This window comes from Rousettus aegyptiacus, unplaced genomic scaffold (genome assembly GCF_014176215.1).
Source record: "Rousettus aegyptiacus isolate mRouAeg1 unplaced genomic scaffold, mRouAeg1.p scaffold_m13_p_12, whole genome shotgun sequence".
In the NCBI taxonomy this organism is placed as follows: domain Eukaryota; kingdom Metazoa; phylum Chordata; class Mammalia; order Chiroptera; family Pteropodidae; genus Rousettus; species Rousettus aegyptiacus.
Genome location: NW_023416287.1, coordinates 66,242,178 through 66,266,091, shown reverse-complemented (window position 1 = coordinate 66,266,091; position 23,914 = coordinate 66,242,178). Strand labels below are relative to the sequence as shown.

Below are 23,914 nucleotides of genomic sequence, written 5' to 3'. Positions count from 1 at the left end.
TTCTGTCTTGGCCTTGGCAGCCCCTAACTGGGAGTGCAGTGCAGGCTGGAGAATGGAAAGAATGGAAAACGAATCTGCGAATTTTAGTAATAGATCCATAAGTAACTAGTATTTGAAATTTAAATACTAGGGGTTTTGAAACTTTGATTGTTTCGAAAGGAACATAATGGAAATAAATATCTGATGAATGATGATATGAGAGATGAGCACTAGTTAACTGTACTCTTACACCTTCTAATGAATGAATGCAAAGAGAACAACAGGAAAAGCAGGAGGTAGTTCTTAGCATCTTTAGAAGTTTAGGGTTTGAAAAAACATGCAATTAAGGGTTAAACTAAAACGCTTATTTTCAAAAGAATGTAAAGTGAGCTCTTCAAATCATCACAAGCTGTAATTTGATATGGAAGTAATTTACCTCTCACAGCTATCACCTGATTAATAGACACCAAAAAATGCCAAATACTAAAATGAAAATGAAATCGTTTGTTCATTATGTTTAATGATTTCATGGTTTACTTTTTAGAATAAGTAATAGTAGACAATATCCTACAGTATATCACCCTCATTAGACAGTTAAGAACTATATTTTTTTTGCTTTAAAAAGTCTTACTGTCTCCTTCAAAAAACCATTCTCTAAAGTGTACCCAGCCTTTGGGGGTGCCTAATACTCTTTTCCCACTTGCCTGGGTTGCTATAATAAGGATGTTATCAGAAAACTGTATAGTTATCAATGTCGGTAAATTTAACATTGATATGATACTTGATGTAAGCTACCATTTTTATTCCAATTTTGTAAACTGACTCAATAATGTCCTTGACAGCATCCAATCCTGGTGTTGGACAGTGAGGTCTTCAACAACTGCCTTCCTGCTTCCTAGACCCCCCTGCAAGTCCACTGGTGATAGTGCTCTGCCTTCCCATGACTCCTGGCTCAATGATACTTATGTGAAAAACATTTACATAATGGCTTTCAAAGAGCATCGACTTTGGCTATAATATAAATACAGATTTTTTTTCTTGCAGCTATCAAACATTTCAAGTTTTTTTTCAAGCTGCATTTGATGATGTCCTGAAAACATAATTAGCAGTAGCACTGTTTTACAAGAATCATTTTCCCTCAAGCTTTTCTCTCCCTCCCTAATTTTCCCTTTCAAAATAAAAAGGAGTTACAGAAGCAGAGGAAAATAGACATAAATTTTGTACAAGTCCCTGTAATTCTCTGACTTTACCCACTAGATACGGACATAATTTATAATGCTAGTCTTTGAGCAGTTGGGTCTTAATGCCTTAAAGATTTGGGGTATAAATATGATTCTCAGACATTTGAACCATACTTGTAAAAAACAAAGAGTGGCTTGATTCATTGCCTTAGCGAAGCCCAAGCATCACTGTATCTAATGTCAATAATTACTAGCTTGTGTAAAGTCTATGGAAAATGCAACATTCTGGGCATATGAGGCCCAATGAATTCAGAATGATGTAGCAAATAAAAGCATTGTACTTGGCTTATCCTTCATGGCCAGGGCTCTGATGGAATTTAGAAATTCTTCTCACATAATCTGCCGTATTCTGTGTGCCAAAATCATAAACAGAAGAGCTAAAAATATGACATTAATGCTGTTGACAAGAACCACAGAGACATTAAAAACATGTGCATGCACACACGCACATGCATGCACGCACACACACACACATGCTCAGGAAGCAACCACTCTTCTGATCATCCCCTGCTCTGAGAGAATATTCCCTTTACCCCTGGGCCTCACTCAGTTAAAAATCCTGCAGAGGTGGGGCGTGGGCAAAATGGGTGAAAGGTGGCCAAAGGTACAAACTTCCAGTTATAAAATGAATGTCCTGGGATGTATTGTACAGCATGGTGATTATAGTTAATGATACTGTATTGTATATTTGAAAATTGTAAAGAGAGATCTTAAAAGTTCTCATCACAAGAAAAAACTGTTTAACTATGTGTGGTTAGATCCATACCAGACACATGGAGGGGGGTGTCACCCTGGCTCAGAAGGCTCATTCCTCCCAGAGCTATACACCTAAATATATTTATATGTCAATTATAGCTCAATAAAAACAAAACAAAATCCCACAGAATGACTGAAACATGGCAGAAGATACATCTCATCTACTTTGATTAGTTATTTGTGGATGGATCTGACATTACTTCCTTGTCCCCTTTACCTGGCAAATAGACTTTAATTTTTAACTGAGGTAATGAGCTCTGTTAAGTAAGTAGGGCCAGTGCTGGGGGAAAGAGAATGGGGCTGGACTGATGAGCAGAGAGAACTCCCACAGAAAGAGGGTCTTCTAAGTGACTACACTGACACGAGAGCTATCACGCTGCAACATGACTTCTCCCACACAATTCTTATCACTGCGAGTTCAAGATCCAATTCTTTCCATCAAGAGTGGCTCCATTCCTTTATTGTATATACTTTACAATCTGTTCTGAGGGAAAAAAAAAAAAAAAAGCGCCTTGGTGGTCAGAGTTCAGCCCAAATGAAACGTGTAACAGGGGTCCAGGATGCCCTGATTCATGAGAACATCAAGAGGTTGGTTCTTTTATTCTGAAATTAGTTCATAGCCCTTAGGGTTCTGTCCAGCTAGTGCAGCCAGTGGCAAAGTCTGGGTCTTCCCTTTTGCTACTTCAGTGTCAGCTCATAAAAGCAGGCGGGCTCCTCTTTCGAGCAGCTTGGGGCACTCCGTAGAGCCAAGCATGAAGCATATTAATCTTGTGGGAAGGAAGACCTGGAATGAAGTTGAGGATCCTTCACCTTGCCCCTAGGAAGGCAGCGGTTTGGGTGGGGGACCTGCAGCTAGGTGGCCTTCATAGGAATCCCGACTCTGCTACCTGTTGGGTGGTGCGATTTCTGCTGCTACCGGGATTTTCTTATGTTTTAGATAGGAATGGCAGTGCCCGCTTCCCAGAGTTGAGACAAATAGATGAATAGATGAAAAGCTCTTACGCATAGTAAGTGCTCAATAAATATTAGCTTCCATTATTGCTACTCAGCAAATGAGACCGGACTCAACTGATGATGAAAACATACACAGGTTTCCCATTCCTAAACACCAGCAACGTAAAAAACTGCCAAAATAAGGAAATGAGACTCACTTAATGAAAATCTCTACGAAAATTTATTAACAACCTATTAATGGGCCCTCACTCTTAACCACTGCTTCCTTAGGGTCAAAGTGAAGGATATGCAACTCTATACTATGTCTTCCTCCCACAAGGTTCGCCCCATTCCATGTACTCTCTTGAAATTCAGTCGGCTGTAGCTCAAGTCTCTGTGCTGCTTCTAAAATTACTCTGATTCATTCACTCATACAGCACATATTTATTGAACCCCTGCTGTATACCTTGCAAGCTACAGGCACTTGGATAAAACAGTGAATGAAACACAGAACATGCCTGTCCTTGTGGAATTTGTTCTAATGGGGGACATTAAATAATAAGAAATAACGTAATACATTAGTAAGTGGCCTAGTAAACTAGAAGATACATGCTGTGGAATAGAGAAGAGTAGGCAGGGGTAAGGCGTGCCAGCTGGGGGGGGGTGGTGGGGGAGTAGGCGGCAGTTTTTAATAGAACTTCGGGGAAGGCCTGAGTGCCCACCACGGGTCTTCTCCAGTCTTACTTCTTCACTCAGACCCATAGGGGCCACATGTAGCCTGAGGCCACTCGGAGAGACAGGGTTAGGAACATTAAGTTCTCTTGGTAGGAGTCCAGCACAGATGCAAGGAGCAAGATCCACACCAGATACATGGCGGGGGCCGCCTCCCTGGCTCAGAAGGCTCATTCCTCCCAGAAGCCAACGTCTCTTGCAACAACTCCATAGCTACAACTTTCAGGATCTCCACGAGGGACAAGCCAGTTGCAGGAGTAACCCTTACCTCTTCAAGGCCTCACTGAGAAAGATCTGAGCAAACACCCGAGGGAGGTGAGGAAGCTGGCCTTCAGGGACAGCAGGAGCAGAGTATTCCAAGCAGAGGAGAGGCCTACTGCCAGTGCGAAGGCCCTGCCTTGCCTGCTCGGGAACCAGGCCAGAGCTGGGCAGAGTGAGCCTGGCACTGCAGAAGGACAGAGGTGTGAGAGGTACTGGAGGAGGCAGGTCACGTCGGACCACACAGGCTACTGTCAGGAAGTCGGCTTTCATTCTGAGGGAAACAGGAAATTGACCAGAGGAGTGACAGGACCTCACTTCGGTTTTAAAAGGCTCACTCTGCGGCTGTGTGCAGAACAGACTGTAGGGAGGGTGAGGACAGATGCACAACGGCCAGTTGGGAAGCTATTGCAGTTATTCCCCTGGGGATGAGTACTGAATGCTGAAGATGAGTTCTGGCTTGTTGTTGGCAAAGCATATGCAACGGTATAGTTTAGAAAACCCTGTTATATACCCCATAGAGCAGGCATTTTACACAAGTCCAGCCATTTTACACAAGCTACCTTTTGTAACATTAACAGCAACAAAGGCATTCTGTGATCCATGGCATCAGCTGCTGATCCTAAGGAGAGTGCTGAAGGAAAAGTAGGCAGTGACAAGAGTGATGAGTCAGCTGATGTCCCACCCAATCCACTGCTGAAGGGTTATTACACAGTATGATAACTGCTCTGCCCGGGAGGGCAAGGCAATGAGCTACACCGGAAGTCAGGGGCCTAGCGAGGGTGCGGCTGCTGCTGCACTGAGAGCTAGTGGTACCTGAGGGCGCCCCTTCCTGACCAGCGTCGCAAAGCCTGCCCCTGCCATGGGCACGGGGGCCGGACTCCACTGAGCATGCCTGGCCAGTGTGAGCATTCACAGACTGAGTTACTTCTGCCCTGGTTACTGTCCCTGCTAGAGATGATGTGCTTATTTTTAGCCATCATGTGATTCTCCAGTATTTTCCAAGCTCTGCTTGAGTCACTCTGGTTTCAGAGAATTTTTCTTAGGGGGAAAAAAAATGCAGGAAAGAACTTTTCATCTTTAAATGGCTCAAGTATTAAAAATTCCAACTTTTAAATAGTTATTTGAACATGGTATATATATCTTTCAATAAACTTCTGACTTTTCATATGTCTCATGTCTTGTTAGAAAATTAAGTGTGTCTGAAACACATTAGGTGCCAACTAATCACCATCTTAGTTCAAAATTCCTGTTTTTAAATTGTTCTCAGAGCAATTGTTCTCTCTAGGAATGGTGAGGACCCCTCACCCCCATGAAAACAATACGCACCAGCAGAATCCCAACAATAATTCAGGGTGGACCCCCTTGTCTGTTTACTGCAGCAATGAAGAAAGTTGGTGGTTGGATGAACCCAACAAACTGAGCCAGAGCAATGATAATAAAGACAGGGAGAGAGAACCGTGACAGTGGCAAGGTGGGTGCCACTCCTAGCATAAGCAGTCATCCAGGCCCAGAGCTTATAAGCTTTGATGGCCATTTTGGGGGAACACAAGTACTTAATTACTTTACAATGTTCAGTCAAAGTCCCTATTGACTTACCACTGGCAAGCTTAGTGCTTTAGGTTGTTTTTCTGATGGCGTAAGTCTGTTGTCTCCCATTAACACTCTCTTACCCAGACTCCTCTGCAGAGAGACCTGGTCTGAGGCCACAGAGCAGGTTGGACCTGAGGCAAGTGAGAACCGGAGCAAAGCCCCACTGGAATCATCCACTCTGCCCTACTTGATTTGGCTCCTGCTTCAGAGTTCTCTGCTTCCACTGACCAACCACCAAGCCAGAAATCTGTTTATTAATCATTTATCCTAAGCTTCCACTCTCTCCTTCACTTCTCATATCCAATCATCACATTCTGTTGATTGTGTCTCCTTAAAGTCTCTAAAATCCCACATGGCCACGATCTTTGTTTAGGCCACCCTCCTCTCCCACATGGTTTGCTGCAGCAGCTTCTTAGCTAGTCCTCTGGATTATAACTGTACCCCTTCTACGTGTTCACTGCACCACAGAACAGACCTGTGCTTAACACCTTTCAATGACTTCCCATAGTCCCCCCATTTTAAAGTGTCAACCTCTGTGACTGACAGATCCAGTGTGTCCCCACACACATATAATGATCTCTACCTCCTGGTGCTCCCATATTTGTGTGGTCCCCTCCCCAAGAGTGTGGGTGGGACCTGTGACTTGCTTTCGACCAACAGAATATGACAAAGGTGATGGGATGGCACATCTATAATTACGGTACTATAAATATGGCTGTTTTGCTTGCAGACACACTGGAGGGACTCTCCCCTACTAGCCTTGAAGAAGCTCCCGTGTAGTAAGCCCCCATGCTGGAAAAATGCACATGGCAAAGAACTGCAGGCAGCTTCTAGAAACAGAGAGCAGCTGCCAGTAAGAAACGGAAGCCTCAATCCTGCAGCCTCAAGAAAACTGCCAACAACCCAAGGGAGCTTTCCCTAGGTGAGCCTCTGATTAGACCGCAGCTCCAGCAGATACCTGGATTGCATCCCGGTGAGAAAATAGCTAAGCTGTGCCTGGACTTTAGAAGCTGTCGACAATACATCTGTGATGTTTTAAGCTGCTAAATTTGTAGTAATTGTTTTTGCAGCAACAGAACGTGAATACAACCTCTTAACCCGTTATGCGAGGGCCCTGCTCACCTCTGCAGCCACTCTTACCATTGTTCGTGCAGAACAAAATGCACTTCACTTAATACAGCACATTCTCTCCCGACTTCCACACTCTGTTCTTTCTTCTTGCAGTGCTCTTTTCCATACCCTTTGCCTGGCTAACTTCTACTCATTCTTTATGTCTTGGTCACACCTCATTTTTTTCCCCAAGAAACCTTTCTAGAAGACACGAGATCAACTCAGGTGGTCTTCCTACACACTCTGACAGCCCTCACCTCACTTTATTGTTATTGTCTAATTTATTTTTGGGTTTCCTCACTAGGCTGTAACTTTCTTGAATCACCCTGTTTCTATAAAACCTTAAAAACATTTGTTGAAAGACTAAATGAGAATTCAAGTAAAGCTCTCACAAAAAGGGTAAGGAATCTAATAAATAGGAATCGTTTAAAAAATACTTTCTGAGATCCTGTAGTGCACCATGCTATTTTCTAAGTTACAGTATAAGCGGCTCCTCAGGTGATGGAGATGATTGGTGAGAACTTCAAAACCAGCCATGTGTTGGCTAAAGTACTACATTTCCCTTGATCCAAATGGACACCACGGTGATTCAATTTAAATCAATTCAACAAATACTAAACAGGAAATGCCTATGTATCAGGCAATGGGGAAACAATGACTGACTGAACAAGACAGAACTGGTTGATAGTTCAGTTCACCCAATTCAAAGGGAGTCTAGAAAATTCAAGTCAAAACTGTTTTCTATTCCCACCCAGCATACCAAGTGACAAGAAAGTCACTAACAATAAAGAAAAATAGGTTCACTGGTGATCTGTGATATTCTGCTTATGGAAACAGAATACATGCTAAGTCACTGCCTTTGAGGGAGACAAGTTTTATTGTGAGGCTGAGAAGTCAAACACCAAATTATTGTACCTATGGAAAGAGAAACAATCATTCATCAGAACAACATGTGGGATTTAGCTAATTAATATTTCAACATATAAAGGGAGCAGCTGTATAAGAATGACCAAGTGCTGGTTATGAAAGGACCCAATACTGTTTAAACAAGGGCAAGAATGGTTTGCTTCCCAGGTGCAGGTGGGACAATGGTGAAGGCCACCGACCCTCTTCCGCAAAGTCCTGTGTGAGGGGACAGAGGAAGGCAAGCTTGAATACTTGCCAGTTTTGTCAGAGGGGCTTATTCTTCACTCTGAAGACCATCTACTCAGAGAATTATTTTAATTGAAGGATTAGGAAATTAAAGATTAGTAACCCTGCTAACCTAGGGCTCAGTATTCTGGGCTTTATACACATTTCTGCTCTGGAGCTGATAAGAGGCCTGGTACCAGTGGCTTTACAGTTCCTGCATTTATGAATGTGGATAAAACAGTAACTCTCACCCAAGAGCCTGTTGCAAGGATGAATGGGGATGTTTTTGAACTCTTGAAAATTATTACTATTTAAAAAAAATAAATGCTATCCAAAGAGAACAGCATGTGTTCTGTTTTAAGCCTTTATACACTGCAGAGCCTTTTATGTCCCCCGTACACTATGCAATTTGAATTTGGTTTGTGAAAATTTACTGTGGTTCAGTATAGTGTGGGGAGGAGATAAGAATGTAAAACAAGACCATTTCCATGATATTTGAGAGAGGCAATCTAATACCATGGTTAAGGGTAGAGTTCGAAAGAGTATGAACTCTGGAATCACAGCTTCAAATCTTGTGTCCCCTACTTCTAAGGTGTGACCCTGGCAAGTTACTGAACCTCTCTGTGCCTCAGTTTCCTCAAGTCTAAAATAGGGGTAATGATACTATCTACCATTTAGGATTGCTGTGAGGCTAAACTGCAGTCGCACATATTAGTGCTCAGAATGACAGCTGGCACTTAGTATGTTCTCAGTAAATATTTGCTAACTCCCTCTATATTTGATGAGTCCTACATTTTAAATGTTTTCCTTTTCCTTAACGTTCATGAAAAATTCTATTCATACTAGATTTAAAGAGTTAAATGGTCCTAGCGCCACAACAGTTTTGAGGTTTTACTCTCTTAAGCTTTGAAAACATCCTAGTTTTAAAGAAAACTATGACATACTTCATTTTAAAAAGGCAAAATCATTAAAAATTACAAATTGAATTAGTAAATAATTTGTCAAGGATGCTGTCTCAATAAGCGAACGAATTAGGATGGAAATGAAAAATGCAGGGCTCGTCCACAGACATTGCCAACAGAGTCCTGCTGAAGCCTCTGAATTCTCCATGACTCGGTGCTTCTGTCTGTGACCAATATTCCAGACTCGAAGATATTCAGCATCCTGGCAAGGTGGAGCACTTCTCGTATTTCATGCTGTTTTTTTTTTTTTTTATTTTTTTTTTATTAAAAGTAGAGAAATGCAGCTTTAATCATTCTTTAAGGAGAAAAGTATCCCAATATCTAGCAATGTAACTGGAGGAACAAAACCACCAATATCCCTCTCCTTCCAGGAAGTAGAGGATGTCCTCTAAGGATTTAATTGTGACATTATAAGTGTTTCTCTCTATTTTTTGCAGTTCTAAATGTAGCTAAGAGAGCAGCCATTAACTGGTGTATGCACCTTAGCAATGAGGTGATTTCTTAATATAAACAGACCAAGGGGATGCAATGTAGATATAGGGCAGGAATTGGGTAAAAGATACATACCACTGTTCACATAATAATGAGAAGTGCTAACATCTATTTGAAAAGAAGTCTTACTAACTTTGGGACTGATAAGAAAAATGCATCTCTTTCTTGTTTTGAGTTGATACTGCATGATCTCTTAAAATTAACATTTGGTCCTTGAACTAAGTAGGCATGAGGATAGTGCAGGATGTGGTTAGGTGGCTGGGGACTGTGAGATAGCAGTATCAAGCAGGTACACACTGGAAAGTTTTAAGAATAAACAGGCATGACACATCTTGATAGGGAGACCATGAAGGGGGACAACAGGGCTCTAGGAAGTCAGACGCCATTACGGACTGTACTATTCTAAAGAGAAGATGTGGGAAAATGCATTTCTTAGAATAAATAATGACTTTGGGGTGAGACTAACATTTGTGTTTAAAGAGTAGAGTTTCTTGAAAAGCGAATGAAAACTTACATCTTGACAATAACAAGGAAAAGGAAGTCCTACATAAAGACACAGGCCTGAGGCCAAGATTAGGGCCCCATGAGTGGAATTTAACTTCTTTCATACTTTTTACTTGGACCCTAATTGAGTTAAGTGCCTGTTAAATCATGAACGTCAACACTCTTAAGAGCAATATAACAAAATCCAGTCTCCACAACATGACATCACAATGTCTGGGATACAATCCAAAATTACTCAACATATGAAGCGCCAAGAAAATGTGATATACTCTCAAAGGAAAAGATAATCAACAGATGACAACTCTGAGATGGTCAGAATGGTAGAATTAGCAGACAATTTTAAAGCAGCTATCATAACTATGTTCAGTGAAGTAAAGTATGCTCATAATAAATGAAAAGGTCGGCACTCTCGGCAGACAAAAAAATGGAAATTTTATACTGAAAAAAATACGATAGTTGAAGTTTTAAAAAAAGCTCAATAGTAGCATGGAGATGATGGAGGAAAAGGAGGGTAAACTTGAAGATATATTAATAAATATATTAATCTAAAGAAGAGAGAGAATACTAGAAAAGTACCTCAGGGGACTATGGGATAATTTCAAAAGCTCTAACATATGGATAAATGGAGTCCCAGAAGGATAAAATAGAGAATGGAAGTGAAAAAATATTTGAAAAGATAATGGCTGAAAACCTCCTAAATATGGTAAGTGACATAAACTACAGATTTAAGACATTCAATAAACTCCAAAACAAGATACATTTGAAGAGAAAGAACCATGATTAGGCATATCATAGCTACTCTGCTAAAAACAAAAGATAAAGAGAGAACCTTGACTGCTCCCAGAGAAAAACAATATATTACATACAGGGGAAGAATGGTTAGAATGAACACACACTTCTTATTTTTGGAGGCCACAGACAGTGGAATAACATTTTCAAAGTGCTTAAAGAAAGAAAGAAAAGATCAGCTTGAATTCTTTATCTGGGGAAATATTCTTTACGAATGAAGGTGAAATAAAGACATTTACAGTGGGGGAAAAAAACTCAAAGAATTTGTTGCCATTGAACCTGCTCTACAAGAAATGCTAAACAATATTCTTCAGTCTGAAGACAAATGAAACCAGCAGGGAACGCAGATGTTCAGGAATGAATAAAGAACACTGGAAATGATAGAAATATGAAAAATCATTTTTTCTCTTTCTGTAAAAAATACTTATGACTGTTTAAAGCAGCACTGCCTAGTAGAAACATAATGTAAACCATGGAATTTAAAATTTTCTAGTAGCAACATGAAAAATTTTTTTTAAGACATTAACTTTAATATATGCAAAATATACACAAAGCATATTTTCTACATATAATCAATATAAAAATTATTGTTTTATGTTCTTTTTTCACACCAAGTCTTCTAAAGTCAACATACATTATATATACAGACATTTTAATGTAGAATAAGCACATTTCAAGTGCTCAAGAGCCATTGTATTGGACAGTATCGGTTTAAAACAAAAGTTTTAACATTTTCTTGTGGAGTTTATAATGTATGTAGATGTAATATATATGCCAACTATAACAAAGGATGGGGGAATGGCTGCCAGGGTCCTACATTTTATATGAAGCAACATATTACTTTTAAGTACACTGTGAAAAGTTAAAAAATATATTGTAATCCTTATAGCGGCCACTAAAAAAATTAATGCAGAGGTACACTTAAAAAGGCAACAGATAAATTAATATGGAGTGCTAAAAATATTTTTAAATTCAAAAGACAACAGGAAAGGAGAAACGGAGAAACAAAAAAATAAGAAGGGATAAGCAGAAAACAAATGATAATATCGTTGATCTAAATCCAACCAAATCAATAATTATGCTAAGTTGTAATGGACTAGATATTCCAGTGTTCAGAGATTATCAGAATGAATAAAAATGCAAGACTCAATTATATGCTGTGTATAAGAGACATACTTGAAATATAAAGACAAAGATAGGTGAAAATTTAACCTATCATAGCAGTGAGCATAAGAAAGTTGGAGTGGCTATATTAAATCAGATAAAATAAATTTCAAGACAAAGAGTATTACCAATGATAAAGAGAAAAACATCATCAAATACAAAGGTTGTTTCATCAAGATGACATAACAATTACAAATACATATAAACCTAATAAGAGAGCCCTAAATGCAGGAAATGAAAATTGAGAGAATTATGGAAGAAACAGACAATTCCACAATCTAATACCTTTTTCGCAGCAATTGTCAGAACAAAAAAATTAGTAAAAACACAGAGGACATGAATGACACTATCCATTACCTAGATTTAATTGAAATTACTAAAACACTATATAACCAACAATTGCAGAATACATATTGTTTTCAAGAACATGTAGTACATCGATCAAGAAAGACCATATTCTGGGTCATAACTATCAAGATCAGAACAAGGATAAAAACCACTATAAACTGTAACATTTCACTGCCTCTCCTAAGAAGTAAAACAATTGTTTTGGGGAAGTAAAAGCAACACTTCTTTCCCCATAGCAGGTGACAGGCGATGCTTACTTTGATTACAGGAGCTCAACAAATTGCATACTGCTAAACGAATAAATCGATAAAGTCACTTCATTAAGATTGTAAGAACAGCCTTAGAGTACCCCAAATTAAAGATAATCGAGCGAGAGAGAGTATTCACACATTCAATATTGTTTTTGAAAAACACTTTTAGGATTCTTTAAATTTACATTTAGGGATTTAATTATGATTGTTCAAATACCTTAATCTATTATATTCCTTTGATTGCTTTTTTGTAACCATTTTTCTGGTATTTCTATTAATTTGATTTTAAGTCTAGAACACTGAAGTCTCTAAGGAAAAGAGAACGCTTAGACTCAATTTCCATAGCAACTCTAAATTCATCACACTATATTTGTATATGGGAGTTTGATTTAAATACATTAATATATGTGAATTCATAATGTATCTAAGCTGTGGTTGCTATAGGAACTTCAACTTCAAATTTCCTTTTAAGTTTAGAAAGTGCTCATACATACAAAACAGCTATCTCGAATTGCAGATATGGCTCATAGCAATAAATTTACAAACATCATGACTCATGATGATATATGCACTTAATAGATATCTATCATTATGAAAATGTGTATTTTAATACACACTCCTCATTAGTAGATCAAAAGTAACTCAAGATATAATTCTTCAAAATGTAGAGAGAAGATAAGATGACTTGCCAGACAGCCATCCACCCTTAGGTGACAACCTCTGCTAATGGTGAAGCCTGCTATAGTCCAGGTAAGTCACCCAACTACACACAGACTCCAATGGGCTCTACAGTTTCTCTGAATCCACAGGAAAACATTTTGTGTTTGTACTGAAATGGCAAAAAAAAAAAAAAATCCAGCACATTCTCACAAAAAAGGAATGCACCAAATATGTGAAGTGCATCCATTTTATTCACAAGCAAACAATTTTTTTCTTGCCAGACAGTCCTTTCTTAATTATCAACATATGGATAATCCATTCCGTGGTCAGTTTTCCCACTCTAACATGGCCCCTTTGCCACAAGATGCTCTGGAGCGTCTACTTACTCCTCTTATTGTTGTCTGGACATGCAAGTTAATTTTAATATTAGTCTAAGGAAATATTTGGGAAGAGAAAAATCCACTGCAAAATGAATCAAGTATTCCAAAGCTAAAGCGAAAAACAAAGACCATCTCATTTCCTGTTTTTGATTACACCAGACATTGCTTATTTCCACTAATGCAGATGAAGAAATAACCGAGCCTAGAGGTGGGAACAGAAATCAACCCTGAATGCTACTGACTCGGCATCACTGTGAGATAACTGCGATGTAGAGAAGTGAACTTCCCAGTCAGCTGACCCTCACCTCACCAAACACTTTCATTTCTCTTAAATTTTGGATGGACAAAGTCAGACTTGGTATGAAGAGGATGGCCTTGAATGCTTTCAGAGCAGAGGAAGGGAGCATCATTTAGAGGATATAAGGAAGTTCATGGGGGAGATGATAATATAGAAAATTAAACAGAAGCTTAAGAATTGGAAGGAAACTCCTGAGGGTATCAATGAGCGCATGCTGGTGTCATACAGACTGTGAGGGCTACTGAGCAGGGTGGAGCTATTAGATTCTGTAATAAAAGTCTCAGGCGTCCGGGCTGTTCAGTAAGGTTTTGGTTAAGTTTTTTGGCTCTTCTTTTACTGATGCTTGTACTTTCTATTGATATTAGTGTACTCCTTTCTCCAAAACATAATGTACTTTATCCCCATGTTTGTTATAATTATGTTTAAATTAAGAAGAGCAAAGAGACCCTTTGGATGATATCCTAGGAACTCTCACACGTAAAGTATATGAATTTATAGCTCAGGTTTTACAACACCTATTCTGACTGAGGAGACATTCTGGCTTGCATTTTCTTGACTGTATTCCCAAGAGTTGGATATATATAACCTCTAGAAAAATGAGATCTTACTAAACTTAAAGAAGCCTCTCTCCCATTATAGTTTTTAAAACAATGTTCTGCATGTTATGTATACTTGCTGTAATTTTTTCCACATTGTAGTTTGTCTACTCCAGAATGTCCAAGAGTCAGAACATATTTTTTGTAAAAAGGTACGACTGGCTTGACTTCTGAAAATATCCTTTCTCCCTGATTAAGACCAATTAGGTAAACATGGTCAAAGTACTGGAAACAAACATCTCAGGAATTACTACCTTCTGGAACATTAAAAACTAAATTTATCATCTGTTGACTTTACTGTGTTTTCTGAGCTTTGTCACCCGAGAGTTTCTCTTTCAGGTTCTTGGACATTCTTCCTATTAAAATGGTACAAGTTTCTCCGTAGCTTTTGTGAGAGACAGATGAGGGAACTCCTAGAAAACGAGGCCAAGGCAGTGTAATGACAGCTCTGTTTGAGGGAGTGGAAGGGTTGGTGCCAATTTAAGGACACATTATGATTGGGGAAGAAAAATATTCTGAGGCCTGTCCAATTCCACTATTAAAAACCTGAAAAAGTGGCAGCTGAGTCTTAAGATGAACCTCTACATCATTAACAGCTATAGAAAAAGAATCTGAGGATGAGAAACACTAGGCAGCCTTGGTTTTCTCACCTGCTTGTCCTCCCACTCCCGGCTGTCTGCCAAATCCCCAACTCTGGGGATTTTCTCTTTCCGAGCTCCTAGACTAATAAAAGTTTCTAACAAAAGTTGAAGGCCAATTTGAATCACCATAAATTTCTGTTCCCCCAACTCCTTGTGGCTTAATTTTTACCCAACCTCTCTCCAGTGCTTCTGTTCTGAAAAGGTAAATATTCCCTCTCCTCTATGCATCTCTTCCATTTACCTTATTTTTCCCTTATAGCTTCAGGGTCATGCACCACCAATTTTCCCACCTTTTCCTATTATCTATTATTCCTTCTCCATGGACCTTTCTCTCATCTTACAGACCTGCCTGTTGTGCCTTGTCCTAAAAGCAAACAAAAACAGATCAAGGACAATACCATTCTCCTTCCACTCTTACTTCCTAAAGCTACTAGTAGTCAGCTCTTTTCCAATATCAACAAAACTTTTTTATTTTTCTCAATGTTCCTGACATGTATGGTGAAGGAGGAATCTATTATTACCAAATCATTTTCACACTTGTCATGTCATGTCCTTGTTAAGTCACTGCAATATTGGTGTATACACTCAGCATTTTAACAGACCAATTCTCTGAAGGATTATTAATCACCTCCTAGGAGTCATATTTCTTTGGCCTATTTTCAAGCCTCATCCTCTTTGATCTCTACACAATTAATATTCAGCACTGTTGGTGATTCCTCGCTCTAGAAATTTCCTACTGTTTGTTCGCTGATGCTGAGCTTTCCTGGTTTTCCCCCGATGTTCATTTTTTTCTCTGCTTCCTCTTTGTCCTCTTGCCCCTTAATTGTATATATTCTCAAAGATCTGTACTTAGTTTATTTTACAAAAGTTCATTCACACTATTGCTTCAAAGTTGGATTTTTATGCTGTCTCCATTTCCTTCCTCCAATTCCTCAACCCACTCCTGATCCCATCATCATTCCACTGAGTGACCCCCAGAATGAGCACCCCAACAGACTCTCCCAGTCCTCCTTTTACTTGATTCCTTGGTAGATTTAGATGCTGTTGACCATTCTGCTCCCTTCCGCTTCCCTGACTCGTCATTCCCTCATTTTCTTCCATCTTTCTGGCATCTTCCCTGCTCCTATGCAAGCCCTGCCTCTTCTACCCAAATATTAGTGTTCGGAGTTCCTCCAGGCACTCTCTCTCCCCTTCTCACTCGGGACTCACCTCCAGCTTCAATTACATGGGTATATGGAAGACCCACAATGTCTACCTCTAGGCTACATTTCTTTGGATTCTGAACATGTGCATGCATTGTTTAATATTAGTACTCTCATAACCATTTCTAGCCATTCTTATTGGAGGTTGGGCATAAATAAGGAATTTGTATTATTTACAAATTTAAGGTTGCTGATTTAACAAGTGTGAACACTGGTTTTTGGGATAGAAACAAATGGTTTCTGAGGATTTCCTTTTTTAACTGTCCAGTACTACAACTGCTGTTTATAATAGTGACCTTAATTTTATAAGAATACCCTCTATTTGGTGAAGTCTGTTTTTTTTTTATGGCAAAGATATTCATAGTATATTTTAGAAAGGTTTTTATCTATGAAAGTTTAGACAACTTTATCCTCTATGACTTCTCTTTTGGACAAAGCTGAATAAATGAAGTCTTACTGAATATCATCACAAAAATTGGCACTGCTTCTTGTAAGAGAGAGAATATAGAGTTCATGAGTTTCCTTTGAAGGTTTATAGATGATGATCCACATGTAAATGCATTCTTTACTGCCAGCAATTAAGCAGTAAAAATATTTTAGTCAAAATCTAAACATACTTTAAATTTCTCAGGAAAAAATACAAGGAAAACGAAATATGCCCTTGAAGTATTATTTTAACATATTGCTTCTGTGACTTACTTAAAGTGAATAGCCCTGTTTTATTAAATAGTTAAATAAGGATTGTTAGACTTATCATAGAAAGGTCATTGCTAGGAAGATAACTGTGGTCAAAGAATAAAAATCATCCAGAGGCATTAAAATGCTGACTGCTGGGAAGAATCGATTAAGCACAGGAAGGCCTGAGTCATCTTCTGAAATGAAAGTGACTCTGATTTCACTGTTACAATACCTGCTGTGGGAGAGTTTGCATGGTGCGACTTTTTGGGCAGGTTGAAGATCTGTTCGCCGGGGTCGGGGGGAGGGATTGCATCTTGCCCTTGTCGTGCTTCTACAGGATCATACTCCTTTCCATCGTAGTTAGCATCATAGAACTTCTTAAACCACTGAATAAAATCCAGGTTGTCCTGGAAACGCCCTTTCACTAGCTTCTCCACTGGAATTACCTGCAATATAAAGTTGCCGTGAGAGTCACGAACCTCAGGTTTGTTTGGATTTAATACAACTGAAGTGTTCCCTAAATATAACTATTTCCTGCATGTCTGCAATTCATGACTACTGGTCTCTCCCCCAGGTTCTTAGCCAGCTGTATTCTAGAATTCATATAATTTTTCATTATATTAAATAAGAATGAAAATGTAGCTGGTTCTTTTAAAATATTTGATACTTCTGAACAAGCCAGACAAAACAAGGAATACCCTTAGCTGTCAATAGAGGGCTGAACCTCTCTATTGTATGTTTATTACCAAAGCATCTTCCCAAAAAACATGGGCCTGGGTTGTCTGTTTCAAGATTGCTGGGTTTTCCTTATTTCTTTGTAACACTTGCTACCACAAAGTGAGAATGAATGACTCAAATCAATGAAAACATGTACCAACCCAATGGTTCTTATGAAACAAAATGAGCTTTCATAGAGCTTATGTACAATGTAGAGAGAACCAAAACAACTAACCACAATACAGGGCCCAGTAACTCATGGGCTACACAGAAGCACAGCTAATGTGCTGGGGTGGGGAGAGGAAGAGAAATGGAGGCTGATTAGGGGAGTCACGGGAGGTACTCTGGAGGAGGAGGTACACGGTGTTCACCTCAACTTCTGAGATGAACCTCAGCTTTTTCTTTTGTATTGGCAACCTAAAGGGCCAGTCAGTATTCCTTTTAGAAGTCTTACAGGACTCTTCAGAATTAGGACAGAAAAATATGTGGTGTGACTGCTTAGCTTTAATTTAGTGGGCAGCTATTTTGGAAGGAAAATGGAATGGTACCTAGCTACCCAAAAAGCACCATCATCAGATCCTTACCTCTTCATCTTTGGGTTGGAATGCTTACACGAATGTGAGCCACGAGAGCTATCGTGAGGGAGTCAGTCAGTCAGATCACGTGTATGCGAGTGTGTATATGTGTGTATGAGCGTGAGATTCAGACAGAAACTCAGTGCTCAAAAACTGTGGCTTCACTATATAATGATATAAATGGAAACTATAAATTAAATTTTCATCAAGGTGTTGCCACTTCACGCGCTACGTACCATTGATATCCTAAAATGGGTCATTGGGACCACTTAAAAAAAGAAGACAGACCTCAAATACCAATGACAACTCGAAAGAAAAAAAGCAACCAAAGCATTTTAGGTCATCCATGAAAACATAACATTAGCAGTACAATTCCTAAAATGTTTTTTATGCAGCTACAATTGAAACTAAGTCAAGTACGGAACAAAATAAAAGAGAAGCAAACTTTTGGAGGAGACCACATCTTTCGTGAAGACTCTGCCAGCAGTGGAGACTGGGGTGCTGAAACCTCTTCTCCTCTTGCTCCTCCCGAGCTTCAGGGAAGGCTGGCCAACTGAATTCCTTCCGCATGTGCACTTACCCGACTCTTCACTGTACTACTTAAATATTTTCATGTCTTCTGATTTAATTTTGCATTCCTATCAAAATGAAAGTTCTAAGGGCATAAATTCAAAATGTGAGGTGGCAAGCAAGTCTTCGTACAGAAGCTTCCCACGTGCTGTCAGGCCGTGATAAACATGAACAGGGACCACTGTCTCTATCCAAAGACCTTTGGGTAGGACCATAGCATATTAAGTGAGAGAGGCCAACAAAGGTCATCAAGGCCCATCTCCCTCCACTACAAGAATTTTATCTGCAATATTCTTCACAAAGGCTCATCCACTGTGTGTATGGATACTTCTGGAGAGATATGGAGCCCCCTGTTTTGTTATAGAAGCAAAATTCCATCAATAAACATATGAATGGGCGTTTCTTTTCAGTCCAGAAGCATGCATTGAGAAATGAATGAAAAAGACATAAGCGAGGCTGCTAATAAGCAAGGAGAACTTGTACAGCTCTGGTTTTGAAGTGGCTAACTGGAAAGTCACTACAGCAAAGGACATAAAGTTGAAAATAATTTGAAAGTTTATGATGGTAAATAGAATATGTTTTCAAAAAAAAATTCTGAGAAAACAAGAAACCAAGAATTTAATACTATTTTGATAAGAACATTTTGACTTAGGAAGATATTAATTGCATTAAAAACATATACAGCTTACCAATTTTTTTTCTTTAACCCCTCACTCTTAATAACCCAAGATTTATTTCCATAGCCTGTTTATTGCTATTCATGCAAAGAAAAGTTTTCCATTTCTCCCCTTCTAGTTTATTTCTTCCCTTTATTCAAAATATTTTTTTCCAAACCTACTCCCTATAAGAGATAGATCCTAAAGAAATAATATGAATTAAATATGTATTTGAACAGCAGGAAACATGAAAATTGAATGGACTTTAGCAACAGTACTTTATGGAGGAGGGGGATGGAAAGGACTCCAGTCTAATTCCACTTGTATCACTCTAAGACAAAATTATAAAATTCAAAGGGATAAAAAGGACAATTGATAGACACTGACAGAATCTGAGTGTATGGACTGTGCTGGACATTTATTTTTACATGCATTTCTCACTTTAACTTCATAACCACAGGGAAGGGGGTTTTAGTTCTATTTTACAGATGGGAAAACTCGGACTCAAAGAATTTAAATAACTTACTGAGATTCAAACCCATTGTACTTTCACTGTAACATGCTGTTCCTCTAAGAGAACGAAGTATACAAAGAACCAAAGTGGCATCTGGCAAACATAAAAATTTGTCATTTGCAATGCTAAAACAGAATAATGTTTTAACATTTGTAATTCTTCTTACAGGGTTTTTAGTCTAATGGTTACAGTTAGGAATCTCCTTAAATAAAAACCTCACACAAATACGGGAAGTTTAGCTTGATGCCTTATGCTATGTGCAGACCCCAACCTACTGTTGAGATACCAAGACATATCCCATTGACATTATTCTTTTGGATTTTTGCATTCCTGCACAAAAACAATTTTAAAGAAAGAAAATGCATTTTATGGAGGTATAAGTTAGTGTCCTACCTTATCGACATTCATTCGCTTAAATGATGCTTGCAGAAGTTTAAAATTGTGAATATACTCATGCTCCAATTTTGCTTGAAATTTTACTTTCTTCAAACTAATGCAGCCTGGAAAGAGCATGTCCATGAACTGACAATAGGCTGCTCCTGGAAAGAGACAAGAAAAGTACGAGCGTGAGTCTGTCCTCAGGTACGAAGGAGGACTGCTAGGCAGGAAGCAGCCGTCATCACTCCGAGCCCCCATGGCCACGTGTGCCCCGCTCCTCACAACCTCCTTGCCCACCGGGGCTGGTGTGGGAGGGAAGGGGCAGAGCCTCAAGGCAGCAGCTTCTCCCACTGCCCCTTCCTCACCTTTGTGCTACTGATGTGTGCACAAGAGCATCGCCAGGTTCCACGAACAATGAACACAACCTTACATTTTAATGACATGGAAATTAGGGTAAACCAACTCTTCTTAGGTTCTATCAGGAAAAAAAAAAAAAAGAATGTATTTTTTTTTGCCTTCCATTTAGCTGCTACTTGCTCCAAGTCATCAAACGTAAGACAAAAATAGCAGAAAATTTATACATGAGGAAGCTACTAAAGTTCTCATGAAATGTGTAGCTCAAAAAATGCACATATGCTATTTTCCCCCGTCTTATAAAATGGTTTAGGTGAAACTCTAACTAAGCCATCTAATTCCAAAAAACAGTTGTAAACCAATTTTATTCTAGTCCAGAGCAATGGGGTTCCTATATTAACATGAAGGATGAAGACATGGAGACTCTGAAACTTATAGAAGTTTAGAGTCATGCTGTTTATGGCCGAGAAATAAAAATAACAGAAATGTTCAACGAGTCCCCTGAGGAAATGGTCATAGAAAAGAGTTTATTAGCAAGTCTTCAATTATTTTAATGAAGAACTCTTAGTCATGACAATTTCAACTAGAAAATCCTAGCCAGATCCTTCACTGATTCGTATCTTTAAAGGCTAAAGGCATTCAGAAGAAGAAATTCAAAGCCAGAGGAAAGCCAGAGGAAAAGCAATTGGGTGCCAAGAAGGGGAATATGTGGCCATTTCTGTGTTCTCTTTTCCTTTTTAGCCCCTAAAGATCTCGTGGTCTGTGTCTATAATTCACCAATGACAGGCCTTCTGGAACACGATGGGCTCCTTTCACCCTGTGGTATCAAGGTTTCTGTGAGAAACCTTTCATTCCACTCAGGCGACTTGACTTTACATGGGAAGAACCCACTTGGTCTCATGTCAGATAGACGCCGAACACCCTTTACTGAGATGGGAATCCAAGATAAGAGGGAACCAAGTATCAGGGATCTAAGCTCTGCTAGAACAGGACATGGCGGGGCAACTTACTTATAGGCAAGAGCATAAACTGATGAAACACAGGCCACGATAAGTATGTCTTGCAGAATCTTTACATCTGCGATGCTTCCCCTTAGATGTGAGTACCTTGAATGCTAACTAGCCAGTCTCTAGTCAAGCAGAAGGGTTCTCTTAAAAATGAGGACCTCCCCCCGACTTCCCCCGCAAAAAGCTATCAGAGGAGGTAAAAGAAACATCATGATCTTGGGGGCGCGTTCTTATGGTCACTGTCCGATTACTCAGTTCTTCCTTCTGAAGTACCAACAGATGGAGTAAATTCTAATAGCCATTTTAATATTATTTTTACAGAAATGGGGATGTCTAAATACAACTGTCTCATTATTTGCTCTTTCAAGAGTTACTTTCACTTTTGTAGAGTTTAGCATAAAATTTACCTATGGAGGCCCAGATATCCATGCATTCTTACAAAGCAACCAACCAAATCACTTACTTTCTGAATTTAAAAATAACAGCTTTTGGGGAAAAAAAAAAGAAACCCACCAAACTTCAATGGAGGGAGGATGGCAAGGAGGGAACAAGGAAAGAAGGCAGGCTGGCTCGTCTCTAGTCACCATCCAGAGAAAACCACTGTTTATGTTCTGGTATGTTTTTTTTTTTTTTAATTTAATGGACCATGATTCCCTTTCTGAGTCATGTACTTTTCTTTACTGACATTTTTGATGGCTTCCTGATTTCTATATCATGCTTAGCAACTTTCCCCAACCAAGATTACATAAATATTCACGTGTATTTTCTTCAAATACTTTTATGGTTTCAAGTTTTACATTTATATTCTGAATCCATGTGGAATTTATTTTGGTCTATGACATACAGGATGGTTCTAATTTTAGTTATTCCAAATGTTAGCGGAAATCTGTCATTTTTGGCTCCCTCGCATTTGGACACCCTCCTATCTGAGTTGATGCTACAGTTCCCTGCCTTCCACCACAGGAGTGAAAGTGGGCAGACACCCCTTTCCTTATCCCCAGTAGTAAAATGCTGCCTTGTGACCGAGGCTCTGCATTTGGATGTTCCTGCCTTGGTCTCAGAGTCTTGAGGGAGTGACAGAAACATGGAGGGACCATAAGAATTTAGTCATGGTGGCGGTGGTAAGGTCTGGAATCCTGAAGCAGTGATAGTAACAAAGTGGCATCCTAACCATCTTAGCTCAGTGGCATAAGGCAGGCTCTGTTCCCATCTCCTTAGCATCTTTTGGTTGCTGTCATCTTCTGAGTTTGGTTTCCCATTGATGCTGGGTAACCCAATATCCTTCCTTAAAATTCATCTTCTACCAAGCTTTCCAGGATTATTTTCTGCTATTTTTAACTTGAAATACCAACTGATAAAGTTGGCTAGAGGTTGAACACCATATTTCACCAATGATCTATACTTTTACCACTGAGAAGCAGTATCTTTACTATGTACTACCTTCCTAATACATGCTTTAAGGTCTCTTTCTAGACTTTATTTTTTTTGTCTGTCTCATTATTTAAATACAATTAATATGTATTACTATCTGTAGAATAATTTTCCCTCTCCTTTTTCTCAAAAATTCCTTAAATTTTATTCTGCATTTATTCTTCCCGTTGTATTTTTTTTTTAAATTTGTCATTCATGGCATATAGAAAATAGATTTTCTTTAAAAATTAGTCATTTACTATTTAATAAAAGAACTTTATTAAGGTAATTCACATATCACAAAGTTCAATCTTTTAAAGTATAGTTAGTGGTTTTTAATATAGTCACAGAATTGTGCATGCATCACCAGTATCTAATCCCAGAGGATTTTAATTACCCGCAAGAGAAACTCCAGACCTATTAGCAGCCATTCTCTATTCTCTCCTCCCTGCAGGACCTGGTAATCACTAATCTATTTTCTCTCTCTCTGTATTTGCCCACTCTGGACATTTAAGGTAAATGGACTTATGAAGTATGTGGCCTGTGTCTGTTTTCTTTCACTTAGCAAAATCTTTCAAATTTCACCTATGTTGTGGTGTGTATCAGAACTTCATAATCCTTTTTATGGTTGAATAATATTCCATTGTACGACTATATCACATTTTATTGATCCATTCATCAGGTGACAGATACCGGGTTGTTTTCACTTTTGGGCTATGGTGAACAATACTTCTGTGAACATTTGTGTACAAAGTTTTGCATGAACATAAGTTTTTAATTCTCATGGGACATACCTAGGAGTATAGCAATTCTATTTTGAGGAACCGCCAAATTGTTTTCCAAAGGTTAGGCACCATTTTATATGCCCACCAGCAGTACATGAGGGTTCCAATTTCTCCATATCTCCACTAACATTTACCGTCTAGCTCTTCGACTCTAGTCATCCTAGCAAGCATAAAGTGGTACCAATTTGGTTTTGATTTGACATCCCTAGTGACTAATAATATTTAATATCCTTTTCATATGTTTTTTAGC

The 23,914-nt window shown here is 38.9% G+C and overlaps 1 protein-coding gene and 1 long non-coding RNA gene across 9 annotated transcripts in view; one reads left to right on the top strand and one right to left on the bottom strand.

Moving 5' to 3' along the window:
• LOC107515295 overlaps positions 1-14,459 on the top strand; it is a 92,310-nt gene extending 77,851 nt beyond the window's left edge. Inside the window, exons 3-4 of one of the 2 annotated variants that reach the window (XR_004953707.1) lie at positions 6,223-6,414; positions 12,912-14,459. This is a non-coding gene — a long non-coding RNA (uncharacterized LOC107515295). Of the gene's footprint in view, positions 1-6,222; positions 8,025-12,911 lie in introns of those variants that run through there. The other variant, XR_001597982.2, reaches the window with a different exon arrangement.
• MAPRE2 (microtubule associated protein RP/EB family member 2) overlaps positions 1-23,914 on the bottom strand; it is a 130,260-nt gene that overhangs the window by 12,557 nt on the left and 93,789 nt on the right. For all 7 annotated transcript variants that reach the window (XM_016153963.2, XM_016153960.2, XM_016153959.2 and 4 more), the window contains 2 exons: positions 20,124-20,269; positions 16,931-17,144 (listed from right to left, as the gene is read on the bottom strand). In XM_016153963.2, coding sequence (XP_016009449.1) covers positions 16,931-17,144; positions 20,124-20,269 — 360 coding nt within the window. The remainder of the gene's footprint in view (positions 1-16,930; positions 17,145-20,123; positions 20,270-23,914) is intronic.